General features: G+C 45.3%; 1 protein-coding gene and 1 non-coding gene across 3 annotated transcripts in view; one reads left to right on the top strand and one right to left on the bottom strand.

Moving 5' to 3' along the window:
- Positions 1 to 24,295, bottom strand: part of TMEM163 (transmembrane protein 163) — a 257,520-nt gene that overhangs the window by 32,064 nt on the left and 201,161 nt on the right. For both annotated transcript variants that reach the window (XM_027077977.1, XM_027077988.1), the window contains exon 5: positions 9,903 to 9,999. In XM_027077977.1, coding sequence (XP_026933778.1) covers positions 9,903 to 9,999 — 97 coding nt within the window. The remainder of the gene's footprint in view (positions 1 to 9,902; positions 10,000 to 24,295) is intronic.
- LOC113605371 (U6 spliceosomal RNA) lies at positions 10,790 to 10,896 on the top strand. Its single transcript, XR_003427183.1, has one exon. It is a non-coding gene; the product is annotated as a U6 spliceosomal RNA (small nuclear RNA).

Here is a 24,295-nt window from a genome sequence, read left to right as displayed (position 1 = left end):
TGTATGCAAGGGACTGAAAGGACAGACTACCCACACTTTCACATTTAAAATGGTTAATACTCTCAAGAGGCAGAGCCACCAGCAGGCACTTCAGGGGAGTTTCTGGCAACTGCATGATATCAGTCATATTTCAGCAGAAGCTCCTCTTACTATGTACCTCTGATGACAGCTGTCACATTTAGCCTACACTTTACATTTGCCCCTCTCATCATACACTTTTTCTTCATGTTATTGACTACAGTGTAACTTTTAGCAGTGCTGTCCACATCCCAGGTACTGAACGTGTGGGTTACACTGAGAAAACTAAACCCTCACTTCACAGCATCTTAAAATATTTATCCTATTATAATAGATCTGAGCAGGATTTCTATCTGGTGTAGCTATGTGAGGTCATTTGTGGCCAAGCATAGCATCTGGATGTATTGATACTTGAACCGTACATATTTAAACTAGACAGCTTAATCAGCATTAACATTTTTTTTTTTTTTACTATTTATTTCTTTAGGCTCCTCCAGGTCTTAGTTGCAGCACGTGGGATCCTTTCTCAGTCGCGGCATGCAGGCTCTCACTTGCAACATGCAGACTTTTACTTGTGGCATGCATGCAGGATCTAGTTCCCCAACCGGGGATTGAACCTGGGCCCAGTGCATTGGGATCATGGAGCCTTACCCACTGGACCACCAGGGAAGTCCCACTGTTGACTTTTTTTATGCCTATGAAATCACCACCAAAAGCAAGAGGATATTTCCATCACCCTCACTAGTTTCCTTGTGACTCTTTAATAATCCCTCCCCTGCCTCTAACACCACATCCTCTGGCAACCACTATCTGCCTTCTGTCACTAGAGATTAGACTGCACCTAAAATTTTATGTAAGTGGAATGATACAGGCATACCTCCTTTTACTGTGCTTCGCAGATACCGTATTTTCTGTAAATTGAAGGTTTGTGGCAACCCTGCATCGAGCAGGTCTTTCAGTGCCATTTTCCAACAGCATTTGCTCACTCTGTGTCTCTCCGTCACATTTCGGTAATTCTCACTCTACCTCAAACTTTTTCGTTATAATTACATTTGCTGTGGTGATCTGTGACCAGTGATCTTTGATGTTACCCACAACTCGATGAAGACTCAAGATGAGGGTTAGTATTTTCAGCAATAAAGTATTTTTATAAATTAAGGTATATACATTGCTTTTATAGATACAATGTTACTGCACACTTAGTAGACTAAAGTATAGTATAAATGTAACTTTTCTATGTATTAGGAAACCTACAAATTTACATGACTCACTTTACTGAGATATTCGCTATATTGTGATGGTCTGGAGCCAAATCCACATCTCCAAGATACACCCGCATATTACATATTTCCTTTTCTTTTTTATAAAGCTATGTGTTTGCACATAGCTTTCTTTTTTAAAAATTTATTTATTTATTTATTTATTTTTGGCTGTGTTGGGTCTTCGTTGCTGCACGCGGGCTTTCTGTAGTTGTGGAGAACGGGGGCTACTCTTCGCTGCGGTGCACAGGCTTCTCTTTGCAGTGGCTTCTCTTGTTGTGGAACACCAGCTCTAGGCGTGCAGGCTCAGTAATTGTGGCTCGTGGGCTCTAGAGCTCAGGCTCAGTGGTTGTGGCACACGGGCTTAGCTGCTCTACAGCCTGTGGGATCCTCCCGGACCAGGGCTTGAACTGGCATCCCCTGCACGGGCAGGCGGATTTTTAACCACTGTGCCACCAGGGAAGTCCCTAGTATATGTTTCATTTTGCTTTGCGTCTGGAACCCACCTTCATTATTCTGAGTTTCATCCATGTTGTTGCATGAGTCAGTGATGCTTTTTTATGGCCGAGTAGTATTCCATTGTATGGATATACCACAATTTCACCTATTCATAGACATTTGGATTTTGTCCAGTTTTTGATATTATAAATAAAAATGCAATAAACATTTGTGTAAGGTCTTTGTACATACGTATATGTTCATTTCTCTTGGGTAAATACCTGGTCGTGGAATGGCTAGGTCATATGGTAGACAGATGTTTAACTTTTTAACGAACGTATGAACTCTTTTCTAAAGTAGATGAACCATTTCACTTTCTCATCATCAATGTATGTGAGCCCTAGACATTCCATGTACTTTTGTTTTTTCAATTTTAGACACTCAAATGGGTATGCAGTGATATCTTATGGTGGTATTAATTTGTAATTCCTTGGTGACTAATAATGTTGAGCATTTTTTTGCATGCTTATTGGCTATTCATTTATCTCTTCTTTTGGGAACTGTCTGGTAACTCTTATGTCTATTCTCTTATTGGATTGTTTGTCTTATTAAACTGTTCTTTATACATTCTGGAGGCAAGTCTTTTGTCTGATCTGTGTGTGTTGTCTGTGCAGTCTTGTCATTTTCTTATTGGTGTCTTGGAAGAGCAAAGGTTTTTTACTTTAATGAAGTCCAATTTTCTTTTTTTTTCTTTTTTATGTTATGGTTCAAGCTTTTAGTGCCATATCTAAGACACTTCGCCTATCCCAACACTGCAAAGATTTTCTCTTTTGTTTTCCTTTAGAAGTTCTAGGGGTTTAGATTTTACATTGAGGTTTATGATCCATTTTGAAGTAATTTTTATATATAGGTGAATATCCATTTTTGTCCATAAAGCTTTCCAGTTGCTCCAGCACCATTTGTGGAAAAGAGACTTTTCTTTCCTCCATTGAACTGCCCTGGCGCCTTCGTTGAAAGCCAGTTGACCAGATATGTATGCATCTATTTCTGGGCTCTATTCTCCTTGAGCTCACTTGAGCCAATAATAACCCACTTTGATCCGTGCTCAGTTCTCTTCTGTTTAGAAGCCGGTAGGCCTGTGGCATTAGATTAATGAAGAGGTCAGTCTTGCTGCAGTGATGGAATTATTCTGTCTAAAGTAACAAGAGTGGGACACCACTGATGGTCTAACAGCAGGAATTTCTGCCTTTCTTTGTGCAGTGCTGGGGAGGTGCTGGCAGGGTGGATGGATGGTGAGGACCTTGACTGTGTGCAACTGTTTGTTTTTAAAGTATTTGTCAATGTGACTCCCAAATCAAATTTAGAGTTATGCTTGAGAGCATGTCATGTGGGAAGATGAACCTATCGCTGATGGCGGATCCGGGAATTAGAGGTTATTGCACAAGAAGGCGTCCACAGCATTGCCCAACCTGAGCTGAAAATAGGATCCTTGAAGGCATTTCCTGGACGGTTCAATACAGCCTAAGCTTCCAGAACTAAAGGCATCAGAAGGTCCACCAACTTCCTTAGAAGTCTCTTCTCTGGTCCAACAACAATAGTATTAGCCAGCATTCATTCAACAGTTATGTGCTAAGCACGTCACCTGCATCTTTTTATTGTTTCTTAACAATCTTACAGAGAAGACCGCTATTATTATTTCCATTTTACAAACAAGGAGACTGAGGCAGAGAAGGCTGAGCCACATGCTCTAGCTTCCTCTAGTTAGGAAGGGGTAGGAGTTGGGCGCTGTCTCCCTGACTTCAGCTCCAACGTCTTTAACCACATGGTGATACTGCCTCAGAGCACTCAGTACAGCAGCCTTGAGAAACTCACTCCCATGGATGAGGCACTGGCCTCAGAATATCTGAGGCTGACAAGCTGCCTGGGTGGGTAGCATCTCGGTGAAACTGCTCACCCAGCCCCAAACCTTCACTGCTGCCCCACCCTCCTCCCCCAGGTCCTCCTGTTAACCAGCTCCTACCTCCAAAGGGATGCCATACAGAATGGACCCGAAAGACCACCGGGGCAGGCTGAGGGGTGACAAGAGGAACGGGAAGGAAGGGATGAGCATCTTTGAGAGCAGCAGAGACTAAAGGGGGGCAAGGAAGGACTTGAAGGGAAATGCCCGAGGAGGAGGTGGCAGGCAGGGAGTGACGGAAGGTACCAGAAAGAGGAGGAATGAGGGTAGAGGCGAGATTTCCAAGGAGGTGGGCGAGGAGGGGGCTCAGAGAGTTAACTGTGGGAAGGAGAGGCCCTGAGTGAGAGGGAAGGATGAAAGGGAGGGGGCAAATGGTCCCCTGTACTGAGAACAGGGGTGTGGGGATGGGGCAGGCTAGGCCATCTCCATCTTCTCCACAAGGTAAAGGCGCACCAAGGGCCAGAGGAGAAGCAGCTAAAGAACATAAGTAACTCCTACCCACCCACAACAGAGACTGAACGCTCAACACTGCGCAAACACAAAAGCCTACAGATCCAAGAATCATGGTCACTTCTGCAGGAAGATCGAGGGAAAGTTCTCGGCTGTGGACTTCTATCACCCTAAACTATCCATTACAGGAGTTTTCTCTCTAGCTTTGCTCCTAAGAGTGGGATCTCATCGGAGGCTCTTGCAGGAACACCACGGACCTCCCCCAGCTCTGCAGAGTCAGCCCACCCTGGAGCGCAGGAGGCTGGCAGCAACATGGCGTGAAGACATGCATCCACGAAAGCAGGCAGCCGCCCCGCCAGAAGCCACCTTCATGTCCCACGAGGACTGGAAATGAAACAGAGCTCATGACTGGTGGCCTGCCAGAAAATGAGCAACTGTGAGGGGCTCCCGATTATTGGTGCAAGCGCCTTTGTTCTGGTGGGTGGGATGGAATGTCAGGGAAGAACTTAGCAGGGAGAGAGACAAGGGGAAGTCTGAAGGCAACCTCGCTCCGCAAGGAAGAAGAATAAAAATGAGGCTGAGCCATCACTCCTGACCCACAATACAGTTATTTTTCCTTCTTCCTTTTGCCCCCTTCTCCCTTACGTTTTTCTCTCTGTTCCTCCCTCTTACCCAGACATGCTGGTGTCAGCAGAGGACAAAGGGCACGAGAAACAGAAAACAGGCTCACGTGGACCCCACGGCTCCTGTAGCTCCTCTGCCCTTGAGAGCCCCCTCCTCCCCGGGTCCCACCCCCACCCCCTGCCCAGTGCCCACGCATCCTTCGGATGTCACGTGGAGGGAGCGCTCCTCCAGGAAGGCCCCAACACACCTCCCCCATGCCAGGCTTGATAAGGAAGTCTTCTGTGCTCTCATGCGATTGTCTCTACCACGACCCTCATCACCTGAACCAGATGTATCGGTTTCTGGGTCTCTCCCCCGCTGTGACATCCCTGGGAGCAAAAGCCAGCTCCTATGAGAAGTCAAGGACTTTGCAGAGAAATGGAAAACTTTAGGCATTAGTGTTAGTTGACTTTGAATCCCCGGTGCCTAGACAGGGGGACCTGGGATCAGGAGGCATTTACATGGTCGCAACTGTTATTATTATCAGCATGGGACCATATGTTATTCATTGCCAGTTGGGAACCATGCATGATTTTAATTATAATTGTTATCACTATTAGTGCACCTGACTTAAGGAGGTTAGACCCAGACACGGGTCAAGAGCTCGAGGTAAAGATGTCACAGTCACCAACAGAGGAGCTAATGAGCGCATCTAACACAACAGGACACAGAGAGAGAAAGCGCGTGGGAAAGGATGGGACCTCTCGGGCACTGGGATCAGAAACAATACTTTCTTCTTTTGTAAAGTACACGACGGTTGATAGAGCCTTTGCACGTTCATCACATCATTTAATTCTCATTACTTTTGTTGTGCGGTAGGGGGCATGGCACCCATTTACAAAGAGGAAACCATCGGTCAGAGAGGAAACACAATCTGCTGGGAGCCACGCAGCCAACGAGCGGTGGGTTAGGCTTAGAGGACAAGCCTTCCGACAGCACGCCATTTCCCCGAAATGCAGTGGCCCAGAGTTGGCTACTGCAACCTGAAGCCAGAGAGAGAACAGCCCCGGTTCCATCCAGCCGGAGGAAAGGGGGACCAGGAGGCAGGAAGGAGGGATGGAGGGGCCCGTCTGAAATGAACTCAGGCCACAAGTTGGAACTTTGATGAGTTCAGAAGCATTAAACATCAGACGGTTAAGAGCAGCAGCCACCACAGCAGCACTGTCTTCTCATGACAATTATCTTAAATACACGGCTCACTCGATCCACACCATAAACCTCTGATGGAAGTACCGTCCCCACTGTGCGAATTAGGAAGCCCAGGGCAGGGAGGTGGAGCGACTTGCCTGCGGCGGTCACGTGGGTACGAGGGGGGGCGTCACACCTCCAACAGCTCAGCACCCCCCAACGCCCGCATCCCTCCCACATGCTAAGCAGCTTCCCTAAAGCACCTTCTTCCGCGTGATGCCATGTAACCCCTGAGTCCCCTCCATTCACACTTGGCCTACTTCTCCATTGCTTCTTGGTTCACCTGCCTGCAGGTTTTTCAAGAGACAAATTAAGGGGAGCACACCCTGGTCAGCGGCACAGCGTGCAGGGGGCCCGCATGGTGAGGGCAGCAGTGGAAGCCAGAAAAGCCAGGGATGGGACCAGCTGGGGATCTGGGCACCCCAATCTGAAGATGAGAAGACAGAAAAGGAAAAACAAAACAAAAAAAACAAATTAAAGGGCTTCCCTGGTGGCGCAGTGGTTGAGGGTCCGCCTGCCGATGCAGGGGACACGGGTTCGAGCCCTGGTCCGGGAAGATCACACATGCCGCCGAGCAACTAAGCCCGTGCGCCACAACTACTGAGCCTGCACTCTAGAGCCCGCGAGCCACAACTACTGAGCCCACATGCCACAACTACTGAAGCCCGTGAGCCTAGAGCCCGTGCTCCGCAACAAGAGAAGCCACCGCAATGAGAAGTCCGCGCACCGCAACGAAGAGTAGCCCCTGCTTGCCTCAACTAGAGAAAGCGCACGCACAGTAGAAAAGACCCGATGCAGCCAAAAATAAAATATAATAAAACCTTTAAAAAAGAAAAAGAAAAAGAAAGCCACTGGGGCGAGGGGTGGGAGCAGGATGGACCTGGGGCAGGGAAGACACTGCTTCAGACAAACCCACAGTAACAACTTGATGGAAATCATACATCAAAAGGCAATTCTGCAGATGAGGGCAAGAGTGAATCTGTAACTTGGACCTGAAATCCCGAACATCAAGGCCATAAACACCAGTCTCTCTGGTTTCTACCACCACAGGCCAGCAGCAGCAAAGAGGCAAAGGCTGTATCTGGCCTGCGGGAAACTGACTCCCAACCAGGGTTCCCAAAATTTAATTAGTTGCCCATTTATTTCACATTAAACATAGGTTTCCATGGCAATTCTGCTAAGGGGCGGACCCTTCCTCTGCGCACACATTGTCTGGATGCCACAGACCCAGGCAGTTTCTCCTGTTTTCGGGACTGGCGTCTGTGAGCATCTGAGTTTGTGGCTGCGAATTCAGATGAGACATTGTGGATGGACGCTCATCTTGAATGACTGCAGGCCAGGGGTTTGGGCTCCCCAAACTTCTAGAGCAGAGAGTAGGAACCCAAAGACTCGGGATTGAAATGCTGTCAGATAACACCTGGCAGCATTTACCTGGTCCCCGTGTGCCACTCAGCTGATCAGAAGCCCTCCCCTCTGGAAACAGGAGATCACATGCCTTTGTTACCTTTCGGTAACACTGAAGGCTTAACAAACAAAACAAAACAAAACAACAAATCACCTTACATCTTTCATTAGAGTTCTCATGAGATGACCATAAACAGGTGTGATTTTTAAATCCCACACCAGGACTAATAAAAGATGCAGTGGGTGTGAGCCCTCCCAGAACAGGGCCAGTCTTGGTACAATCATGGAGCTCTTCACCCTCTCCCATCCCAGCCAGGGTGGGCATCAGACATCATACCCTGATGTGGAATTTAACTTGGTAGGCTTCTTCTCTTAAGACTATATGCACTGTAAGATGTAAGACTGTTCCCGGTTAAAAATGGTTCAGCTTTCAAGACAAGAACGAGGGGGGCCACGAACAAGGGTCCATGAGCACAGCTATCTATTCCACATCAAGTGAGCCGTGCTACACATTAATTTTTAATGTATAAATAAATGAATGCATCAACTAGCCCAGGGCTGAAAATTCCCACCAATACACATTTCTTAGAGTGGAGTGAGATTTCCATCCCTTATAAAATGCAAAGATGTTATCTGACTGACATCTTAATCCATCATGCTTAATACTTTTATGTCTACGGTTTACCTAAGCTTCAGATTCTGATGGAATGGAACACAGGATAGCCAATCTGATGGAGGAAAAGGATGGAAAAGTCCAGGATCCCAGGCAACCAGGAAGATCAAGGCGAGACAAGCACAATGTGAGAGGAAGCACACGGAGTATAAGCCATGGGATTATTTGTTTGAGCTAGCTCTGCTGAAAAAGACCAGATCCATAGGTAGGTACACTCCTAACCTGCTCTCCATCTTTCCTCCCTGTCATGGAGATATTAGAGAACATGCTCCTTGCCAGCTGCCATGATAAATAACGGTTAACGTCCTCGGGAGTTACTAAAGGAATGGCTCTAATGTCTGTTTCAAGTTGGCGGGGGTGGGCACACAGTACAACTTAGAGCAGTCACCTTAACAGCTCTATTAAATGCAGTGTAACGCCCCGCTTCATTTTCATCTTCCCTATACACACACACAAATGCAATACGTTACCCCCAAAAGATGAACATGTATTTTTCTAAAAGTGAAATTAAAGGTCTCATAATTAAGGCCTTTTATAAGATGGTGCACATAGCCAAGCTCAAACCAAATCACATCCTAAAAGAACAGTCCATAATTTTGTATTAAATCACTATGCAACTTACATACAGGTACACTTCATTTCACTGCTTTTTTTTTTACAAATTGAAAGTTTGTGGCAACCCTGTGTTGAACAAGTCTATCGGCACCATTTTTCCAACAGCATTTCCTCACTTCCTGTCCCTGTGTCACACTTTGTTAATTCTCGCAATATTTCAAACTTTTTCATGATTGTTATACTTGCTATGGTGATCTATAATGAGTGATCTTTGTTACTATTGCAAAAAGGTTAAGACTTGCTGAAGGCTCAGATGATAGTTCACGTTTTTTGCAATAAAGTATTTTTTAATCAAGGTATGTATTTTTTTTTTTTTAGACGTAATGCTATTGAGTACTTAATAGACTACAGCATAGTAAACATAACTTCTACAGGCACCAGGAAACCAAGAATTTTGTGTGATTTGCGTTATTGCATTATTTGCTGTACTGTGGTGATCTGGCCCCGAACCGCGATATCTCTGAGGTATTGTCTGTACAGTGAAGCATTGTAATGGCAGCACCTTACTCTCCTGGTATGTATATCAGCTGCCTTCTAACATGAAGATAGCCTGATAGGAGAGTGTAAAAATATTCCTTATCACAGCATTCATAAGGGGCGGGGGGAAAAAAAAGAATCAGAGTGCCAAAAAAAAGAATCTGGGTGCCTCTCACCCAGAAAACAAGGCAGTTTTATATGAAATTATGAAATTATGTCCTTTAATTTTAATTAAAGGACACTTTAATATGTCCTTTAATATGAAATTATGTCCTTTAATATGAAATTATGTCACTTTAATACGAAATTATGTCCTCCAGTTTTTGCATCTGAATGTCAGTTGTTTCAGAAAGCCTAATGTGAACAGATTTATATACTGAATTGAGATACAAAGGAAAAAAATAATTCTTATTATAATAGTGATTGAATGGACACAGAAAAACAGATGCGAACAACACAGATCGGATTGCTCTGCTATATAAAAATCACTCCATTTCTCTTAACATAAAAGACTTTAAAAGTAGTCAAAAGATCTAAGGAGAGGGACACAGAACCCAGTACCAGCTCAACTACCTTTTTATCTTGCCCAGGGCTTGTCTCCACCAAGTCGTTCACATTCTACAGTGAGTTCTTCTGGACTCCTAAATATTGTATGTTTTCTCTCCACCTGCCCAACTTCCCCCAGTACATCTGGGGTGAGAGGTAACACAGGAGGCTGGTACCATCAGGAAAGACTCTTAAGACAAAAGAAGAACCTTACCACTTCCGGAAGCAGCTTAGTCGAGAGGTCATGGATGGCTTTGACCACTATGCATATGGATGACAGAAGGAATATCACCCCCAAGATGACACAGGCTCTGCAAAGGAACAGAACATTGGGACTCTTTACTGGGAGAACTCCACCCTGTTGATTTACACAATGACAGTGACAGTGACACAGCCTGAGGCACTGGGATCCACCGTAATTTGCCACACTCCCACCATGACCACCCCTAGTCTCAGAACTGATACAGAATCATCTCCATAAGAATACAGCTCAGAGATGTATCACCAAATCAATCCCATGGGAAAGGGGCTCACCACGGTACGTGACCTCACAGCAACCCATGAATGCTGGTGTGGGAGGGTCTTCAAGGCCATAAAATCCTTCCCCCTTGCCTGGCAACACAACATTTCACTTCTCCAGCTGGAGGGTGCAGAGTTTAATAGCAAAGAGTGGAGGCTTTGGAGGGGGTGGGGGAGGGATGGATTGGGAGTGTGGGATTAGCAGATGCAAACTATTATAATACAGAATGGATAAACAACAAGGTCCTACTGTATCGCACATGGAACCATATTCAATAACCTGGGATAACCCATAATGGAAAGTAATATGAAAAATTATATATATAACTGAATCACTTTGCTGTATAGCAGATATTAACAACATTGAAAATCAACTATACTTCAGTAAAATAAATTTAAAAAAAGAGAGTGGAGGCTCTGGCACGAGACATCCCAAGCTCTACCATTTAACCTGTTGATTGATCTCAGTCAAGCTACCAAACTTCTTTTAGCCTCATTTTCCTCGCCTGTCAAATGGGAATACTATTTCCCACCTGAAGATGAAATGAGATAATTGCACAGAGCACAAAAAAGTTACCCACTGTGCTCACTTCGGCAGCACATATACTAAAAGTGGAATGATACAGAGAAGATTAACATGGCCCCTGCGCAAGGATGACACGCAAATTCATGAACCGTTCCATATTTTTGAGGGAAGAGGTATGGGAACATATGTATATGTATGACTGATTCACTTTTTTATAAAGCAGAAACTAACACACCACTGTAAAGCAATTATACTCCAATAAAGATGTTTAAAAAAAAAGTTACCCATTAATGCTGGCTTAAACAAAGTAACTGAAAAGCCCACCCTGGATGTCTCTTGATGATATGACAGGATAGACACCTTTGGATTTTCCCAAAGATAAAAAGAAGGAATAATTTGGTAATGACAAAAGAAGAGTATTCATGGCAGGATGGAGCGATTCTTTTAAAAGAAATGAGAGAGAAGGAAGGATGAGGTCAGCCAAGACACCCAGCACAGGGGGAGGAAGGAGTGAGTTAGGGATGAGGCCAAAGGAAAAGGCAGAGGACACTCAGACAAGGGTTGGGGGTGGGAGCTGGGAGGATGTCTACGGGCTCGGGATGCATCAGCTGTCTCTGGCAACCCAGACACGACAACTCACAGGAGAAAGACAGACAGAAAATGAAAGTAAACCTGAGGAAATGATGATAATAATACAAGGGTCAAAATACCAAACAAAAATGAAAAGAGAGAAACGAGAAATTCAAGAATGACTGCAGTCAACCCTAGCTGTCCCAACATGAGGCAGCCTTCCCAGCCCTCTTTCCCAGCTATCAGATAAAATCATTTTTCATTACCCACCTTGGATTCCCTTCTCTGCACTAACAGAATTGCCCACAGTGGCACCTACTTAGAATCCTAGCCAACCTATAGACAGACATGTTCCCCCAAACCTAAAAGTCAGAAATAAGTATGTAAACAGGCTGCTTGGAGTCCACTCAGGAGGCTTCTAATTAACACGTTAGTTGTAGGGTTTATTCTTTCAAAAACACAGACGGAAAGAGAGGATCGTCGAGGGCTGGGGTGAAACACAAAAGAACATAGAGATGTGGGAAAAGTAACGAACAGGCTGGGGCTCTTGGTACAGGCTTGCGCAAAAGGAAATCCTGGCCCTGTAAACCAAAAGGATAATCTGCCCTGAGTGCCATACACCCCCATGGGGAGCCAGGGGAAGAAAACGCAGGGGGAAAAGATAACACAGGCCAGAAGCACACAGGGACGCAGCGGCAGGAGTGAAGAAGGCTAACGTAGGCAATGTGCCGGGCCTGGTCACCACAGTCCTGGCAGGGTGCTCGGGGCAGAGGGGCCACAGCTGAGAGGACAGTCATGCAGGATGAGGTGGCTTACTGGAGGGCCTTTTTTTTTTTTTTTTTACAGTACACGGGCCTCTCGCTGTTGTGGTCTCTCCCGTTGCGGAGCACAGGCTCCGGACGCGCAGGCTCAGCGGCCATGGCTCACGGGCCCAGCCGCTCCGCGGCATGTGGGATCTTCCCGGACCGGGGCACGAACCCGTGTCCCCTGCATCGGCAGGCGGACTCTCAACCACTGCGCCACCAGGGAAGCCCTTCATCTTCTTTTAAATGTGTTGCAAATTCAAAAGCCCACAGTCACCCTTCCATCAACATTGCTGGAAGCCGGTGTGTCAGAGCTCCCCCAGGGCTGAAAAGCAGCTATTATGAGCAGACGGTGTGATGCTATTTTTTAACGTGTTATTAATACTATATTGTGTTTACACAGCAGATTTCTCCTCAGCTGCTCAGAAGTTCTGCACATCAGCTCATAAATGCCCCGGTGGCCACTCACCAGACCTGGGTTTTTGTTCTTCTGTTATTTTATGGATTGGGAGCTGGGGGGTGGCGAGAGATGTGTTTCGTAAACACAAGGAGTCGAAATGGGAAAGTCGAGGATTTGGGAGGCTTGTCCAAAGTCACCGCAGGAGTTTGAAGTCCACCCAGAAAGAAAAGCCAGGTCTCCTGACGCCCTGCCTGTGGTCAGCCACCCTAAGGCTGTGGCTGTTCACGTGACATCCCCACCCCACCACTGCCCTGGGGCTGCAGTCGTCTCCAGGATGCAGGGAAGATTTGGGTCAGGAGCAAATACTGCCAATATGGCGGCTTCTGAACCGGCAAGTGTGGGTTCTTTCCTGGTTTGGGGGGAGATGGACGGGGGGCGGGGGTAGGGCGGGGGAGGGGTATTGTTCCATCAGCGCACCTTGGCCTTCACCTGGAGAGGCTAGTCCGGCACATATAGAGGGCAGTGTGCCCGCAGAGCCAGGTCACCGCAGTGAAGGCAGACTCCTCCTCCCTCCAGGCCAAATCCCACAGCAGGAAGACACTGATTCAGAAAGAGGCAAGTGATGGCTTTTACAACCTGTTTCTTGTATTGTTTTTTTAATCCACGCCCTGGCTTATTTAACAGATCTCCAATCCTTACCATATATTTGCCTTTCCTACTGTGATTTTCCCTTTCCTAGATACAAACGACTATATGTAAAATAGATAAACAGCAAGGATTTACTGTATAGCACGGGAAATTATACCCAATATCTTTAATGGGATATAATCTACAAAAAAAAAACAACCCAATTCACTATGCTGTACATCTGAAACTAACACAGTATTGTAAATCAACTATACTTCAGTTAAAAAAAAAAAACTTTGGGAGGAGGGATAAATTGGGAGATTGGGATTGACATATACACACTACTATATATAAAATAGAAAACTAGGGCTTCCCTGGCGGCGCAGTGGTTAAGAATCCACCTGCCAATGCAGGGGACACGGGTTCGAGCCCTGGTCCGGGAAGATCCCACATGCCTCGGAGCAACTAAGCCTGTGCGCCACAACTACTGAGCCCACGTACTGCAACTACGGAAGCCCGCGTGCCTAGAGCTTGTGCTCCCCAACAAGAGAAGCCACTGCAATGAGAAGCCCGTGCACCTCAACAAAGAGTAGCCCCGGCTCGCCACAACTAGAGAAAGCTTGAGTGCAGCAACAAACACCCAACACAGGCAAAAAAAAAAAAAAAAGAAAGAAAGAAAGAAAAAAAGATAATAGATAACTAATAGGGACCTACTGTATAGCACAGGGAACTCTACTCAATACTCTGTAATGGCCTATATGGGAAAGAAATCTAAAAAAAGAGTGGATGTATGTATATGTATAACTCATTTACTTTGCTGTACACCTGAAACTAACACAACATTGTAAATCAACTACATTATACTCAAATAAAAATTGAAAAAAAATAAAATTTAATTAAAAATAAAGAAAGAGGCAAATGAACTACAGCCCCCTTTCAACACAATCTCCCAACCAACCCAGACTGAAGCTGCATTTAAATTCCCACAGGACCAGTGGTTGTCAAAGCGTAGTCCATGGACTAGCAATGTCCACGTCACCTGGGAACTTGTTAGAAAGGGAAATGTCAGAGGCCACCCCAGACACACTGAATCAGAAGCTCTGCAGATGGGACCCAGCAATCTGTTTTAATAAGTCCTTCTGATGCTCACTGAAGTTCGAGAACCATGGTAGTATTAGTCTTGCCAAAGACACATTTAATATTTAAAAGAAGACTAGTAGAATCCAAAGAAATGGTTAACACCACTAGCACATTTTTTTTCTTCTCCGAAAGACTGCCAAGTTCTCACAGTGTTCAGCATCGTGAATATATGAATCACCTTGCAGTCAGCATTAATTTTTGCCTCTGAAGTTGTAAGGGCAAAACCTGTTGGCAGACACTCTCACATCCAAAGGAGAGAAGGTTGGAAGTTTGGTCCCTGGTCAACGGCAGGTTTAAAGGCCTGTGGTTCACATGAATAAAGCCTGGGTCTTACCATACCCATTCTAAATTATTTTCCAAAAAGAAGCTTCTTCTAACCATCCCCTAATTTACAAAAGACCTAAAACACAATCGCTCTGGCACTTAACCAATCCAATCTACAGCTTAAAGTGTAATGTTTTATTTATCATCTGTCACCCTAGTCTCCAAAGCATATGTAATCTGGGTTGTCGTCCAGTCAAATGTGAAATAATGAGAAATGAAAGACAGTCAAGGGGCGAGTACACATAGTACTTAGGGATGCACGATTGCTGATGCTGTTTCGTTCTAGCTAGTCCTCTTTCACTCCACGTAGTCTGCCATTTTAAATAAAGCCACGAGCAAAACCAGCTAGGAGGCAGGATAAAGGCAAGGAGACAGGGTGCCAAGCATGCCATGAGCCATTTCTCCTTCTCTGTAACAGCCATGCCAAACAGCCACCATTTTATTCAAGACTCCCTGCTCCTTGACTAATTACCACCAGTCACCTCCTCTCCCACCGCAGGACTTCCCTCCCCTCCCCTTCCCACTCTTACTCATCTTACCTACTTGACCCTCCCAGGCTCTAAGACTCCATCTCCTCTCTCTACCCACATCCCCATCTCTCTTCTCTCTCGACTTTTAAAAAATATTTATTTACTTATTTATTTAGTTTGTGCTGGGTCTTAGTTGCAGCATGCGGGATCTTTGTTGCAGCACGTGGGGTCTTTAGTTGCGGCATGCACACGGGATCTAGTTCCCTGACCAGGGATCGAACCTGGACCCCCTGCACTGGGACCACGGAGGCTTACCCACTGGACCACCAGGGAAGTCTCTCTCTTCTCTCTTTAGCTTCAACCTCATCCACCTGCTGCTTTGTGAACAGGCTGTGGTGAGGGGGAAGATGGCTTGGACCAGGGACCATCACTCAGGCCAGAGCTCTCCAGGCACGGGGTCAAACCCTGTCCACGGATAGACTGTCCATCTCCTCAACATGTAACCACTAAGAACCTCTCCTTACTCAACAAATGGCCCTTTGCTTTTACACCTAACAATACACAAGATGACTAATCCCATCCAAGTGAAATCTCATTTAGATAGAACTTTCTTCCTGGCTTCAACTTTAGGGACAAAAGGCAACATGGTGGATTTGTTAAAGGATTAGATTCTAGAGCAGTGCAGTCCAATACAATTTTCTGTGATGATGGAGGTGTTCCATCCTGTGCTGTCCAAGAGGGTAGCCACTAACCATATGTGGCTACTGACCACTTCAAATGTGCCTAATACAACTGAAGAAATGAAGTTTTCATTTTAACTACTTTTTAAATTCATTAAAATTTTAATTTATTTAATTTTACTTAATTAAAATTTAAGTGACCACATGTGGTTAGTGACTATCACATTGGACAGTGGAGCTCTAATGGTTGGGTTGAAAATATAGAAGTTCACCCAATACTTTAATTTAAATTTTTCAAATATATAAATTTATATAGATAGATAGGGAGAGAGACAAAGAGAGAGAGACCCAGAAGCTGCTCATCTCGATCAGGTAAGTTTATAAAGTGGGCTAGCAGGGACTGTTCTAGGAAACCTTGCAAAGGGGCATCATGTCTTTGGTATCTTTCTTCAATCAATGTATCATTTCCCTCCCTCCAGTAAACCCCCAGCTCCCAGGTTTACATGCCAAGTCTCACTCTTGTTCTCATCTAATGTCAACCAGTCCCAGCACATCTACTGCTCCACCAGGCTAACTGCATTCATTCACATTTCAAGGTCTACGTGCCAAGGCTAAGGCAAAAAGAATCTATTCCCAGGCTCCCGAGAGCACAAATCTGGGATGGGAAGCCTGAAAATCATTACTGGACAGTCACTAGTTGTGAATGTGAGAGGAGATAATGGACAAGGAACAAAAAGAAGAAAAGGGTCAAAGGAATGAAACAGAACCTGGGGACCGAGTGGGAAGGAGGGATGGTTCTGTGGTGTGACAGGTAATCTGGGTCTAGAAGACTGGACAGGAGTCATCAAGCAGAGAAGCCGGAAGGCTGTGGAGGGCGCTCCAGGCAGAGGGAACGTCATAAGCAAAAATGTGAAGACGTTAACACTGGGTGGTCCTGCTTCCATGGCAATTCAAAGTGGAGATGCTGTTCCTGGAGCATCTGGCTAGGGGAGCAGCAGTGCAAGGACCACACGAAGGGCCCTCTGTGTCCTGGAAGTCCCCTCGAGATGGAGGGCACAACACCCGTGATATGCACAACGTTTTCTCTGCATCTACTGAGACGATCCTGTGGTTTTTATCTTTTCTTCTGTTTGTGTGGTGTATCACGTTGATTGATTTGCATATGTTGAACCATCCTTGTGCACTTGGGATGAATCCCACTTGATCGTGGTGTGTGATCTTTTTTATATTGTTGGATTCAGTTTGCTAATATTTTGTTGAGGATTTTTGCATCCATATTCATCAAAGATATTGGCCTCTAATTTTCTTTTTTTGCTGGTACCTTTGTCTGGTTTTGGTATCAGGATGATGGTGGCTTCACAGAATGTCTTTGGGAGTGTTCCCTCCTCTTCAGTTTTTCGGAAGAGTTTGAGAACATGATATTTACAACGGATCTTAGATGGTACAAGGACCAGCATATTGTATTTAATAGTTATTTATTTTAATGTGCATTAGAAAAACTGATTTTCACCCCATGCCTGCAAGGATATTATTGCCTAGTGGAAAAAAGTCAAACATGATTATATTTAAATAAATGTTAAGTAAGCAATAGTATAGGTGGTACGTACGACAGGGCAAAAATCATCAAGGTGGAACACACGTCTGAGGCTGAGAAAGCCTGCAGTGGCGACAGGAAGTTATTAAACTGTTTTAGGCAAGAGAGGCCCATGATGTGATCTCGGCTTTACAAAGACCCTCTGACTGGGCTTAGAGTTTGGCAGCGTTGAAGGGAAAGAAACTAGAGGCAAGGGAATCGGCGGGGAGACAATGCTAGTAGCCTAGAAAACAAGTGATGACCCCCTGCAAAGGAGCCCTGACAGTCAGACAGAGGGATCAATCGGGAAAGACCTTACGGAGGCAGAGTGGATGGAACATGGTAACTGACTGGGCAGCAGAGAAGGACGCCAGGAAAACCCTGATTTTCCTCTCCTACAGGAAAGAGGTGGTGGCACATCCAAAAGTAGGAGGAATGAGACTGGAGTGGGGAGCTGGTAGTGAGTTTAGTCTAGGACTCGCGAAGCTTGAGAAGCAATGTCCAGACAGCCAGCTACACGGACCTTAGCTAAAGAGGCATCACCTGAGCCTGGCAGCCCAAGGTCATTTTCCTGGGCCCCTCTCGGTCTCACGATGCTATTTCCGGGGTGTAGAGAGATGCAAGGAGACAAAGGAACAGGGCACGGCCATTCTAATGATTGCCAGACCCCACCCAGTCCCTCAACTTTCAATGTATGCTGCAAGGGGGGTGCATGCTGAGACCCACGAGCCCCAGGCTCCTTTGATCCACCAACAAATATCGAGTGACGCCTACTGTTTCCCAGTACAAGGATTCAGCAGCCAGCGAAAAAGCATGCGAATAACTACCTGTTCTCTTGGAGCTTACACGGAAGAGACCGACAATAAGCATGTGAACAAATAAGCACAGTCCACAAAGAAACATAAAGCAGCACAAAGGAGAACAACGGGAGTGTATTTTACATACAGTCGTCACACTTTTCTCTAACGAGGGGGCATTTAACCACAGACCTAAGAGATGGGAGATGTACTGTGCAGCTACCTGAGGACGAACACTCTAGACAGAGGGAACAGAGAGCAAAGGCGCCTGCGCAGGAGGTGAGACACAAAGACACGAGCACACCCATTTTGGAAAAGGACCAGGGTATGGCCTTGGGCGAAACAGGCCTTGGAAGCTAAAGAACAAAGGCCCTGGAGGCCAGAGCCCCAGAGACAAAAACCAGACTGGAAGGAAAAAAAGATTAAGTTTATCTCTGTTATACTAAAGAGTGTACCTAGTTGCCACAAAACAAGAAGCTCAACTATAAATTTTCACCGCATCTGTTCTGGTGCATTCTTGCAGAAAATTCTCCTGCACTCCTTTCCCCTCACAGAAGGGCTCCCTATTCCCGAGAGCCACCACGGAGCCATCTGCTGCTGATCAAACAAGTTGAACAATTTCTGGAAATTATCAGTGATCATGAGACAAAACCCTCCGTTTTGTTATAAAAGCAACTCGTCCCTCTACTCACGGAGCTGAGTTTTCTCCCTTGTGCACAAGCTCTTTTAATAAAAAAAGCTTTGCTTGTCTAAGAGTCTTGAGGAAGAGAGATTTGTTTCTATGGTATTGCTGTTTCAGGATCTGGAACGGGCCCATGAACAGCGATGGGGCCCACAAGGCTGGAACACAGTGACCATGCAGGACCTTAACGGTCATGCTAAAGACTTGGTCATGCTAAGGACAGGAAACCAACAATGGGTTAAGCAGAGAAATGACTCACATGTAAACAGGATCACTCCAGCTGCTCTGCTGAGAACAGACCAAAGAGGGACACTGGTGGAAGCTGGGTGGCCAGAGAGAAGGTAATGTTGCCAGAACAGGTACCAGATCCTTGCTCAAAACCCATCAGCTCCCACCTTTAATAGGAGTTAACACAAATCTTTAAGAGATAAAAAAGGAAGCTAAAGGAAGAGAAAAACAAAGTGGAACCAGCTGGGGTTTCCCTGGTGGCGCAAGGGTTGAGAGTCCGCCTGCCGATGCAGGGGACACGGGTTTGTGCCCCGGTCCGGGAAGATCCCACATGCCGCGGAGCGGCTGGGCCCGTGAGCCATGGCTGCTGAGCCTGCGCGTCCGGAGCCTGTGCTCCGCAACGGGAGAGGCCACAACAGTGAGAGGCCAGCGTACCGCAAAAATAATAATAAAAAAAAAAAGTGGAACCAGCTGGAACCAAGACGGCAACTAATCCGACCTCCAACCCTCTCACTATATGCAGATTTTACTGCATTAGCATATTAAATGACACACCCATCTGTGGCCATGACCGGAAGTCTAGGACCCAAAGAGGATAAAGAGAGGGTGGCAGGACACTCCCTCAGAAAGCCCCGCCCCTTCCCCAATAGACTAATGCATATGCCTCCCGATCAATAGCCTCACTCCTCCTCCCTTTGTCTCTACTCTAAAATCAGATCCCTCTCTCCACATTGATTTGTGAACTAAGTTCCCACTTCTCCATTCTCTAGCCATTGAATAAAGCCTGCACTGCTTCAATCTCAGCTTTGCTTTCATTTTTGGCTGCACAAACCGGAACAGAAAAAGAACCTTCCTTGCAGCCCTGGTAGGGCTATGGCCCAAGCAGGGTCCACGGGGCTTAATTCGGTGACAGTAACAGCAAGGATCCTGGAAAGAGATGATGCTAGAATAGGGCGGGAGAAGTGGAGGTGGGGAGAGGGGGCTCGGTCCTACAAGTTCTTGTGAGATCCAAGGCAGATTTGCTGATAGTCACTGTTTTCAGCCTAGGGAAGTACAAAGTGAACTGACGGGTTTTAGGGAGATTTGAAAAGGACTTTCAGGGTAATCCTTGTTTCTCAGGAGAATAAGAAATCTTACTACTTAAGCAAACTGGTTACTCAGAGTGAACCATTTAAGTATATTTAAGTCAATTTTACATTTAAAATTATATTTAGTGTCAATTATCTGTGCACCAATTTCAATTTTTTCTTAAACAAAAAAATTTTTTTAATGTTTAAAAAACGTTTAACTGCTTGTGTATGCATAAAGTATATGCAGGGAGATACCCAAAAAGAGTGATGACGACCTCTACAGAAAACACGTGGGGAACAGCAGCTTGCTTTTCCCTATATACCCTAGCATGTATTTTATGTATTTTGTAAACAACGTGCCTGCACCACCTATTAAAATAAATACTACATCAATTTGAGATTGAGGGAAATAGTTAGTGAGGGTCGACCAGATGCCAAGAAACCTGTGATGCACTAGATAAAATGACAAATAAGACATAGTCCTTTTCCTCAAAGAGTAGAGAAAGGGGGCATTTAAATCACAGGAATATTCCTAGAGAAGCTGAGATTTAAGTTGACTTTGAAAGAACCAAAAGAAGTTAGCTGGGTAGAATTCTGAGTATGTTTCCAGGAGAGTATATCCAGAGGCCTATCGGAATCCATTCATTCAACACATTTTCCCTGCAAAGCTACTTTGTGCCAGCCACCATTCTAGGGAGCAGGCCATGCAGATATATGGGGCAAGAAGCTTCCAGGCACAGGAGGCGCAAGGCTCTAAGCAGAAGTCTGCTTGACTCGATGGAAGAAAACCAAGGCAGCCAGTGGGATGAAGATGAAGGAGGAAAATGGTAGCTGAAGGCAGAAGGTAAAGGTCACGTCAAGTCTTACAGCCACTGTAAGGATTTAGACACTTATAAAGATGGGAGGGCTTCCCTGGTGGCACAGTGGTTGAGAATCTGCCTGCCAATGCAGGGGACACGGGTTTGAGCCCTGGTCCGGGAAGATCCCACATGCCGCAGAGCAACTACGCCCGTGAGCCACAATTACTGAGCCTGCGCGTCTGGAGCCTGTGCTCTGCAACAAGAGAGGCTGCGACAGTGAGAGGCCCGCGCACCGTGATGAAGAGTGGCCCCCACTTGCCGCAACTAGAGAAAGCCCTCGTGCAGAAACGAAGACCCAACACAGCCATAAATAAATAAATAAATAAAATTTTAAAAAAAAGATCTATAAAGATGGGAAGCCACTGGAAGCTCTGACTTGGGGATGACATGTTTTAACAGGATCGCGCTGTTTAACAAAGAAAGAAACGGGGCGAGCAGTTAGAAGGCCATTGTAATACTCGGGTGAGAGAGTGACAAATGATGGTGTCTTGGGTCAGGACTGAAGCACTGAGAAGTGAGTGTCAGGTATATTCTGATTTCAAGTTTTGGTCTGTTCAGGATTTATTCTGAAGGTACAGTTGACAAGTAGCATGAAATAAACAAGACTGAAGAATGATTCGAGGTTTCTGACCTGAAGAAAGGGAAGGATGGAGTTGCCATTTCCTGAGATGGGGAAGACTGCAGGAAAAGCAGGGTTTGGGGGGGCAGGGGGGTGATCAGGAGTTGGGTTTTGGACACGCTGTTCGGGATCTCTGTTAGACACCCAAGTGGCGGTGCTGAGAAGACAGTTGGAGACAGGAGTTTAGTTTCAAGGAAAAGTCCAAGCCAGGACATATACTGGGGGTCATCACACAGACTGTAATTAAAGCCTTGAAAGTGAACGAGATCATTTGCTCAAGTATCACAAGTCCCTCAGTAAGACTGGAGTGAAGGTTCCATGAGGGATCCTGGCCAGGAAGCACGGGAGAGAAGTGAGCAAGGGCCAATGCTGAAGAACCTCACGGACTAAGTGTAGTTGTCTCAACTTTCTTATGAAAATTCTGCAGAGCCCGAGGGCTTTAAAAATGGAGTAAGATGATTAGATTTGCATTTTCAACAGCTGACTCAGTCAACAGCCTCTAGGAACATCTGCTGGGTCAGACCTGCATCCGTTTGCCATTTCAGGCCCCACTCTCATCAAAGGGAAGTCTGACCATAATTGCACCTGGCCTTGGACCAAGGCACTCACCCCAAGCTTGTGCTAATTAGATACTCTTTCCCCAGTCTTTGAATCCAAGATGAATGATAACAAGGACTGAACACAGAGATGATTCATCCCACAGCAGGGATGGTTGAAAGGCTGAGCTCAGCTGAGACTCTGGACCAGTGTGGTTAAGCAATGTCCCTCAGGGTAGTCAGGCTTCCTTCCTACATGGCGGCTGACTTCCCCCAGAGCAAGCATTCCCTGAGAATCAGGTAGAAGTCTCCAGGCTTGGAAACCTGACAGCATCCTTCCAGAACATTCTGTCAGTTATGAGTCAGTCATCGGCCTGCTGAAATTAAAGGGAGGGGAAAGAGACATCATCTCTTATAGGGGAATGACAGGGCAGTTTAAAGAATGTCACATACTTGGTTAGTAAATCCTTTTTGTCTGGAGAATCTATTATGCTAGGGTCAAAGCAGTTCACACAGAGAGCCAGGTTCTGTACTGCAGCGGACAAGAGGATGGATAGATGTCAGAATACAACAAGGAAGCCCACTCCTAGTAGGTAGATTACATCATTGTTCACAGCAGTTTGATCTCAATTACACATTCCTGCCCTTGCCATGTGCTTTTCAGCACCTCTGTGTAGGGGAAGTGTGCATCCTATCCACTTTCAGGCTTGAACATGTGACTTGTTTGGGCCAATGGAATGTGAGTGGAGATGACATACAACGCATCTGCTCAGGTGCTCAGAGAGGAGCCACGCCTTTAGCCCAAGACCTGGAAAGAGAATTCAGGTGGAACAAGGCCACTGCCAAGCCTCGGCTTAAATGGAAAATGACTGAGAAATTCCTGTTTATGGTTTAAGTCATTTAGATGTGGGTGTTGTTTGTTATTGCAGCAAAACTGACAGATACGAGGTTCTCAAAAGATAAACCTCTTATGGCAGTGGCAGCAAAAGGCTGTCTCAAAAAAGCAGTGCTGGAATTGGAGCAGGGCACTGGCTGATTAAGGATCACTGTAGAACACATGTCTGATGACAGCTTGCTCATGGCAGAGAGGAAGCACCTCAAGGTTTAGTCCATCCCGTAAAGCAGGCAATCCTGGTGTCACTGATATACAAAGAAAACCATTTCTTGAATGAATATTCTTACTGAATCAAAAAGATATACAAGAATGGAAGCCTCCTTGATCTCTGGCACTCCCGTCTCTGCGTTCCAGGCATCAGACACCAACTCCACTCTTCTGTCTCTGTGGGAAATGAAAGGCTCTGAGCCTTCAGGACACGTGCTTATTGGCATGACTGGGTTAATTGAATCTTCTTTCTTTTCATCCCTACAAAAATACTGTATCATTTCCTTGGTAACCTATTCTCCAGTGTTTCTAAACTTCTTGATTACTGTATTCAAAGTAATTGGCTTAAATTGTTCATTCTCTTTGATCCGCTTCTGGGAATCTACCCCTGAAGAAAAAGCTTTCTGCAGAAGAATGTCTGCATTCTTCATTGATAGCATTATTTATATTTAAAAATAGGGAAGTTAAATGTGCTACAAAAGGAGGGTTTAAGTAACAGTGATGTATCAATTCAGAAGACTACTAACTGCTATTTAAAACTGTGTTTATCTACAACATAAAAGTGATATGTTTTACCAACAGGTAAAACATTAAGTGAAAAAAGCAATATATAAAATTGTATGTATGCAGATTAGAACCATATAAAAATAAATCTCAACCCCAGGTAAAAAAATTTAGCAGGAAACACACTGAAAAGTAACAGTGCTGAGAACATGGACTTTTTTCTCCTTCTACTTTTCTGTATGTTGTACTTTTATAATGAAAAGAAAATTTCTAAAAATGCCTTCTCCTGCTGTATCATTTTTTAACATTTCTTTTTATTGTATCTTCATAAGACCTCAAATGCTGGTCTCTATCAAGTCTCAAACTTGACGACGCAAACTGATCAGGTTTTCACTGAGCATCTACTCTGTGTCCTGCAAGGTGAGGGGGGCACAGGTAGAAGGCATGCTTTTTGGTGGGTTTCAGCACTCTTACTTCAGCAATACAGTAAGCTTCCACCTGAGCTCTACAGATCGTGTCCACTTTTCCAAGACTCAGTTTACTTACAAGTAAAATAGGGATGATAAAAATACTACTT

The sequence above is a fragment of the Aethalodelphis obliquidens genome, unplaced genomic scaffold, assembly GCF_003676395.1.
Source record: "Aethalodelphis obliquidens isolate GAN/ISIS:26980383/991018 unplaced genomic scaffold, ASM367639v1 scaffold2, whole genome shotgun sequence".
NCBI classification, from domain to species: Eukaryota; Metazoa; Chordata; class Mammalia; order Artiodactyla; family Delphinidae; genus Aethalodelphis; species Aethalodelphis obliquidens.
Note: the sequence above shows the minus strand (reverse complement) of the source record. Positions and strands in the feature narration are given on the sequence as shown.